This window comes from Dama dama, chromosome 28 (genome assembly GCF_033118175.1).
Source record: "Dama dama isolate Ldn47 chromosome 28, ASM3311817v1, whole genome shotgun sequence".
Classification (NCBI taxonomy): domain Eukaryota; kingdom Metazoa; phylum Chordata; class Mammalia; order Artiodactyla; family Cervidae; genus Dama; species Dama dama.
This window is the reverse complement of record NC_083708.1, coordinates 25,540,121-25,548,900: the sequence shown is the minus strand read 5'-3', so window position 1 is coordinate 25,548,900 and position 8,780 is coordinate 25,540,121. Positions and strand designations below refer to the sequence as shown.

The window sequence follows — 8,780 nt, the reverse complement described above, 5'->3', positions numbered from 1 at the left end:
TCTCTTTCAGTAAACTCCTATGTCCCTGTGACACACCCATGTCATTTTGTTTAAGCACTTCCTCACTTTCTGGTACAACATGATTGAGGTTATTTTGCACATGCCCTAACCAAGTCTTGCATGTGCTTAATCGCTCAGTTGTGTCTAACTCTTTGAGATCCCATGGACTGTAACCCACCAGGCTCCTCTGTTCATGGACTTTTCCAGGCAAGAATACTGGAGTGGGTTGCCATTTCCTTCTCCAGGGGATCTTCCCAACCCAGGGATCTAACCTGGGTCTCCTGCATTGCAGGTGGATTCTTTACCATCTGAGCCACCAGGGGAGCCTTAGGATCTGTCATTTCTCCAAAGATCACTGATTCATTTTATTGGAAAAAAGTATTAGAAACCAAGATCTGGGTGGTAGTTTTACTTGCTGATATTGGGATATAACTGCTTGTAGTCTTTCTTAGCAGACAGATTTGGGAAATAAATATATGTATATTAACCACATAACACATTTCTTTTTTTTTTTTTTTTTTTGACAGGAAATAGCATTTATTGGTGAGCGTGATTAAGGAGGGAACAGAGCTGATGCTCATGAGTGCAGGGCCCGCCATTTGTCCAGGGGACCACGATTAGGGATGTATTTGACCCCACAGCCGTCCGGGATGAGTCGCTTTTCTGCCACCATGTTCTCAAATTCATCCGCATTGAACTTGGTAAATCCCCACTTCTTGGAGATGTGGATCTTCTGACTGCCAGGGAACTTGAACTTGGCCCGGCGGAGGGCTTCAATCACATGCTCCTTGTTCTGCAGCTTGGTGCGGATGGACATTATGACCTGGCCAATGTGGGCCCTGGCCACTGTGCCCTGGGGCTTTCCAAAGGCACCACGCATACCTGTCTGGAGTCTATCAGCTCCAGCGCAAGACAACATCTTGTTGATGCGGATGACATGGAAGGGGTGGAGCCGCACTCGGATGTGAAAACCATCTTTGCCACAGCTTTTCACCATGTACTTGTTGGCACAAATACGGGCAGCCTCCAGGGCTTCAGAGGAGAGCTGCTCATACTTATCTGACACCATGTGGCCACAGAGTGGGAACTCATCCACTTTGGCCTTCTTACGCCCCAAGTCGAAGATGCGGATCTTAGCATCAGTGACACCTCGGCAGAAGCGGGACTTTGGGTACGGCTTGTTCTTATAATACCGGTAACACCGGGCGGGGCGGTCTCATAAATACACATTTCTATAATTATTTTTGTGTGAATCCCTCAGTATCTATATTAAGCTAATCATGAGTTCATAATCATGTCTCTCACTTTAATTCAGTACCTCATGGTTCATTCTAGCCTTGAATGTGATATTTTTAAAGCTTAAACTATTACAATTTTGTGGGCCTGACCAATGAGAGAAAAACTGGAGGCTAGTTAGAGGCTTCCTTAGTCAAAGAGACTTTGGAGTATTAATATTATTTTGAACAATCTCTGGAGATACCATGAAGGGAGTTGATGCAAAAGCAGAATGACTCACTGACTGCATCTAACATGGCAGTAGCAGACAAATGCCCATTGTATGCATTGACATTAAACAAAGATCTGTGATAGATTCAACATTATACACCCCACCTTCTCTCGCATTTAATTATTGAACAAATATCTGTTGACAGCCTGCTAAGGCGTAGGCATAGAACTGTGCTCTGGCTATGCAGTGGTGAACAAAACAGACATGCTCTTTGCCCTTGGGGTACTAAACCATAAATGAGGACAGAGAGAGACAATAAACAAATACATGTTTAAGTATATGGTTGCAAACCATGCTGTGGGCTATGAAGGGAGAGACTATGAGTGAGATTAAAGGAAAAACCTAATTTGGACTTGCAATCTGGTTTCATGTTCTTTGTTTTCCCTGAGAACAGGAGGAGAGGCTTCAATTTTAACAAAAAAAAGATTTAGATTTGGGCATTTCTAAGGATAAAGGATGCTAAATGTTGAAGTGCTTCACTAAAGAGTAGGGTCCTTCTACTCTGCCCTTTTGAGAAAGGCTAACTGGAAGAGATGTTCCTTCATTAATCCTTTTACTACAAGTCATTTCCAGTTCTGCATTTCCAGGATGGGGGAGAGGCCTAGATGGCATACTGGTGCCTGGGTTCTTCATGTGGTTTGTCTCAAGAAAAGTAAAAAACAAGCTCTTTATCCCCAGCGTTTACAGGAATCTCAAAATGGGTTACACAAAAGGAGCGATTTATTTACATGTAGCAACACAGGAATAGAAATGGCAGTCCTATTTGCTGACAGGAAAACTTTGCCTAATGTCACTTATTACAAACAAAATGCCTTTGTAAACTCCCCAACACATTTATTAAATATACATCTCTGTGTTTTGAGAAAGGCTGGGAAGTGGTTTGTCAATTACAACCCAGAGTTAACAGAGTTTACCCCGGCTTCTTCAGTTCCAGTTTGCAGATTCCCACTGCTTTGCCGGGACCCCTGTGGACCATCCTGACCACATCTTTGCCTTCCTGATACTTATCTTTCCAACCCAGCAATTATCAGCCAAATCGTTACTACCACCATCGTGGCCAGAACCTCCTGACCTTAAGGGCTTGCCAGGACTCAGCATTAAACAACCTCTGGTTCCTCTTACCCCACTGCTTACAGCTGTGTCCCCCATGTTAGGACCATACAAACCACATTCTGAAGAACGTACTCTCCCAGGCTTCCTGCAGCCTGTACTTCTTCGTAGTTTATTTAATGTATCCTGTCCTGTTTAATGTAGGGCCCTTTCCTTTTCCTCCTTGCCTTATATCAAACTCGTAATTTTGTACCCACTTTGCCTTTCCGAAGCACCGTTCTCTACACTTTTGTTTTAAAACACTCTATTTACTTAGGGGAAAAAAAAATACGGAAGGCCCAGGAAAAGAATAGAAAGTCCCAAATAGGGCCCTGGCTTCCCAGGTGGCTCAGTGGTAAAGAATCCACTCACCAATGCAGGAGACACAGGAGACTTGTGTTTGATCCCTGGGTTGCGAAGATCCCCTGAAGGAGGGCGTGGCAATCCAGTCCCAGTATTCTTGCCTGGAAAATCCCATGGACAGAGGAGCCTAGAGGACTACAATCTATAGGGCTGTGAAGAGTTGGACACGACTGAGCATGCACTGGCAAGAGGCTCATCAGTTGAGTTCAGTTTAGTCGTTCAGTCGTGTCCGACTCTTTGTGACCCCATGAATCGCAGCATGAAAGGTCTGTCTGGTCAAGGCTATGGTTTTTCCAGTGGTCATGTATGGATGTGAGAGTTGGACTGTGAAGAAAGCTAAGTGCCAAAAACTGATGCTTTTGAACTGTGGTGTTGGAGAAGACCCTTGAGAGTCCCTTGGACTGCAAGGAGATTCAACCAGTCCATCCTGAAGGAGATCAGTCCTGGGTGTTCATTGGAAGGACTGATGTTGAAGCTGAAACTCCAATACTTTGGCCACCTGATGCAAAGAGTTGACTCATTGGAAAAGATCCTGATGCTGGGAGGGATTGGGGGCAGGAGGAGAAGGGGATGACAGAGGATGAGACGGCTGGATGGCATGACCGACTCGATGGACATGAGTTTGAGTAGGCTCCGGGAGTTGGTGATGGACAGGGAGGCCTGGCATACATATACACAAATCATTTGATTTATTAAAAAAAAAAAAAAAATGCCTGTTATAGGTTGAATTGTGTCCCCTCAAAATATATGTTAAAGTCCTAACTTCTGGTATCTCAGAGTGTGACCTGATTTTTGAAAGGGGAGTTATAGATGTAATTAATTATGATCAAGTCTTACAGTGGCTCAGACGGTAAAGAATCTGCCTGCAATGCAAGAGACCTGGGTTCAATCCCTGGATCGAGAAGACCCCTTGGAGAAAGGAGTGGCAACCCACTCCAGTATTCTTGCCTGGAGAACCCCATGGACAGAGAAGCCTGTTGGGCTAGAGTCCACGGGTTCACAAAGAGTCGGACATGGCTGAGTGACTAACACTTTCACTTTCAAGTCTTAGAGTAGTAGAAAAGTGAAAGTGAAATCGCTCAGTCGTGTCCGACTCTTTGCGACCCCATGGACTATAGCCTACCAGGATACTCAGTCCATGGGATTTTCCAGGCAAGAGTACAGGAGTGGGTTGCCATTTCCTTCTCCAGAAGATCTTCCCCACCCAGGGATCGAACCTGGGTCTCCCGCATTGTAGACAAACACTTTACCGTCTGAGCTACCAGGGAAAGTAGTAGGGTGGGCCCTTAATCCAGTATTACTGGTGTCCTTATAAGAAGAGGGACATCTGAGCACAGACTTGATGGGAGAAAATCATATGATAAGGAGGCAGAGACTGAAGTGCTGCAGTTGTGTGCTGAAATGTCAAAGACTGCCAGCAAACCACCTCAGGCTAGAAAGAGGCAGGGAAGAGGGAACCTGGTCCTGCTGATAACTTGATTTTGAACTGGTAGGCTCCAGAACTGAGAAACATCAAATTTCTGTTGTTATAAGACACACAGTTATGGTGTTTTGTGAGGGCAGCCTTAGGAAATACATACAATGCCACTACAGTGAAGTATGAGTAACAAACTTTCAACAAATGGTGCTGGGCAAATTGAATATTCATATTTAAATATATATATCTTAGTATTATTTTTAAGAGGATAAAAATTTTACTAAAAGAAGGATAAAAATATATCGATGTTTTATGAATGAATATATTCCAATGCCAATAAATATACGAAAATTGCTTAACATCATTTATTGTTAGAAAAATACAAACTAAGCTAGAATGAGATTTTACTGTGTATCCTCGAGATTGGCTAAAATTCAAAATAAACCTGAGAATAGCATGCATGGATGAATAAGGAAGAGAGGGTTTTCAAACTTTCATACACTGCTCTTATTATTGTAATTGGTGCGTCCACCTTGGATGGTGATTAAGTTGTCTACTGTGTGTTTGTGTGTGTGTTAGTTGCTCAGTTGTGTCCGACTCTTTGCAACCCCATGGACTGTAGCCCGTCAGACTCCTCTGTCCATAGAATTCTCCAGGTACAGCTACTGGAGTGGGTTGCCATTCGCTTCTCCAAGGGGTTTTCCCAACCCAAGGATCAAACTCGAGTCTCCCACACTGCAGGCAGATTCTTTACCATCTGAGCCACAAGGGAAGTTGTCCACTAGAGCAGAGCAAATACATATCCATTGATCCACAGATTCCTTTCCTGGGATGCGAAATAGATGTATCAAAAGACATATGTAAGATATTCATAGCAACATTACTTCTAATAAATAATGAGAAAACAAAAATAAAAACCAACCCTAAAGGACTTCCCTAGCTGTCCAGTGGTTAAAATTCTATGCTCCCGATACAGAGAACATAGGGTCAATTCCTGGCTGGGAAACCAAGATCCTGTATGTCACACAGCATGGCCTAAAAAATAAAAATAAATAAATACATATTTAAAAAAAAAAACCCAATTGTCCATCAACAGTAGAATGGAAACAGTCATGATATATGGCAGTAAATGTAAATGAAGTTCTGCTACCTGAAGCAACAAGGATGATGGTCAAAAACATAATGATTAGGAAAAAAATGATTGGAGAAAAAAGGCAGTTACAGAAGAATATATAATGCTTAATTCCAAACACACAAAACCCCCAAACAAGAAAATTAACCTATAGTAATAGAAATCAAAACAATGATTATCTTGGAAAGGGTTAATGATTTGAGGGGTAGAGAGAGGTTTCTGGGACGCTGGTAATATTTTTATTATTTGGATGGTAATTATACACATGTATTCCCTTTATAAAAATTCATTAAACTGTGTTCTTATGATTTGCATACTTTTTTGTATGTGTACATTCAAAGGTAGTATTTACAAAAACAGTGCATGTGTATTAGTTATCTATTGCTCTGTAACCAATTATCTCGAAACAACAGCTTAAGACACTTTTATTATTGTGTAGTTTCTATGGGCCAAGAACCCAGGCAGGGCTTCACTGAGTCTTCTGGTTCTCTCTGGGTCTCTCACGAGGCTTCAGTCATCACAAGGCTCATCTAGGAAGGATCTGTATCTAGATCACTCCTGGGGATTTAGATCCTTGCAGATTGTTGGCTGAGCTATTGGCTGGAGGTCTCCATTCATTCTTTGCCCTGTAAGCCTCTCCACGGAGCATCTTGCAACAGAACAGCAGAATGTGTCCCCGAGAGAGAGAGAGAGAGAGAGAGAGAGAGTGCTGGCAAAAAGAAGTCACAATCCTTTGTAACCTAGTCATGGAAGTGACTTCCCATCACTTGTGCCATGCCTATTTATTAGAAACTAGTCATTTGTAGCAGCTCACACAGAAGGAGGCGGACGGGGCGGGTGGGAATTATACAAAGGCATGAGTACTAGGAGACACAACCATTGGAAGCCATTTTAGAAGTCTGCCTGCCACAGCCTGCTGGGAGCTGTGGCAAACAGCAACAAAATATATACAAATATGTACGTCGCTACTCTTCCCTGTGCATTTCCAAGTACACAGGATAAGGTCAGAACTCTGTGTTAAATGGAAAAGTCTCTTCCTGTTTCACTTGGGTTGCATAGATGGTGTGATTGTGACTTTTCACTGGCCACTGGTCTTCTCCCAAGATAAATTAAATTAAATTTTATAGAGAAAAAAAGTCCCCACAAAGAGAAAGGGCAGAATACTTTGTTATAATAAATCTTGAAGAGACTGTGCCCCAGGAACAACTGTTCTTAGTTATCCCACCACCCACTTGAAAAGCAACTGGCATTAGGGCTAAGGAAGAATAGTGTTGTCTGGCCTGCTGCAGAACGCCTCATTTTACTGGAATGCAAGAATTATAGCAAAATAAGGAAGAAGAGAAAGAAAATGGGAAAATGGCCTCAACAACTGCTTTTAATGGAAATGGCATGATGGCCCCTCATCCTCTTCTTCATGGTTTTAAGTCAGTGATCCCCAGAGAACATATCTGAGGCTGTAAATGAAAAGATTTCAGTTGAGAAAGTCTGTGTGCAAGTTCTCTCTTCTTTGATGCCCCAGTGAGAGGGAATGTTTCCATTGTGTGTGGGTTTTTGATATGTTGCTTTGAAAAGAATACTAAATCCTTCCATGAAAAGGTTGAATATTGCACTCTTTGCTGAGTAAAGAGAACTGTTGTTTTTGGGTAAGGCTGAAATCCTGCTCAAAGTTGCCCTTGTTCGTGATCTGCTAGTTTCCCAAGAGGGGACATCAATGTACCCTTTCTTTTATTTATTTATTGTTTTCTTTTCGTGGAGCATACGGCCTTTCTATTCCTTTTCGTTTTAAATTGAAGCATGCGTGTGCATGCTATGTCACTTCAGCTGTGTCCAATTCTTTGCGATGCTACGGACTGTAGCCCCCAGATTCCTCTGTCCATGGGATTCTCCAGGCAAGAATACAGGAGTGGGTTGCTGTGCCCTCCTCCAGGGGATCTTCCTGACCCAGGGATCTAACCCATGTCTCTTATGTCTCCTGCATTGGCAGGCAGGTTTGTTACCACTAGTGCTACTTGGGAAGCCCCAAATTGAAGTGTAGTTGATTTACAATGCTGTGTTAGTCTCATTTATCTCACCCTCTATCATCAATGACAGTAGAAATCTCAAACTGAAAAAGGGGGAAATTATGATAATGCTGTTAACATTTTTTTAATATTGAGTAAGGATATGAGGCTGTGACATGTCCTCTCATAAGACTAGAGGTATGACACACTGAAACTGCAGATATTAGAGGCTGAAGGCTGCAAAGACCATTCCTTGTCAAATTCTCACACTCCAAGGGGGAAAAAAAAATCCAGTGGAAAGTATGGAACTATGTTAACATAGAGAAATCCAGTTAACTGGACCTTTAAAGTAAGTGGACTTTTTTGGTGCTCAGCACAGCTAGGAAAATAATAAGAAAGCAAATGAGAGCTGGAGTTTGTTTAAACAGCGCACTGCATAACAAACCTCAGGAAAAAGATGCTGTGGTTTTGTGTACCCCAAAGTTAGCTGAAAATCAGAATTATCCTGCAAGCTGTTTCCAACTTAGATTTCTAAAGCCTCAACCAAATCTACTGAATCAGAATCTCTAGGGGTTAAGTGTGAGCATCTTTATTTTGAAAAAGAAAAGAAAGTCATTCAGATGAAAGGAGCTTGGACCAATTTTTTTTTTTTTTTTTTTTTTTGCCAGCAGGATAAATGCAGCATCATATAGTTATATTTACCCATACAAAGCAAAGAGACCCTTCCAGATTATGGTGATAATCTGGGTTCTGAAAACTTCCACCTGAGAGCTCCAGTAACTGAGGCGAAGAAGAAAATTTTAATTGTGCAAATAATTGCTTAAATCCTCCATTAATTTTATGTGGGCAACCTCTGGGGGAAATAGGGACCCCACATTACTAACCTTTTGCTGGTAATTTCTTTTACAAATATTTCTATGCCACTTAATTATACTGTTCTGTTAAAAGCTCCCTGTTTTCTACTTTTTATAGAGTATATGTTATTATTTGAACTGTCTATTGTAAGGAACAATTAAACCTTACCCAATTATACTTTCAATATCTTTGTCATTGGGGGCTTCTCTGGTGGCTCAGTGGTAAAGACTCTGCCTGCAATTCAGGGAATTCAGGTTAGGTCCCTCGATCAGGAAGATCCCTTGGAGGAGAAAATGGCAACCCACTCCAGTATTCTTGCCTGGGAAATCCTGTGGACAGAGGAGCCTAGTGGGCTACGGTCCATGGGTCACAAGGAGTCGGACACAACTGAGCAACTAAACCACCACCACCTTTGTC

At 42.2% G+C, this 8,780-nt stretch overlaps 1 protein-coding gene across 1 annotated transcript; it reads right to left on the bottom strand.

Annotated features, from left to right (window-relative positions):
* Positions 1-550: 550 nt before the first annotated feature.
* LOC133048094 (large ribosomal subunit protein uL16-like) lies at positions 551-1,216 on the bottom strand (the record flags this gene model as incomplete). Its single annotated transcript, XM_061131683.1, has 1 exon — positions 551-1,216. A coding segment is annotated over one exon (639 nt), but the record flags the coding sequence as incomplete, so codon positions are not given.
* Between the last annotated feature and the right edge of the window lie 7,564 nt (positions 1,217-8,780).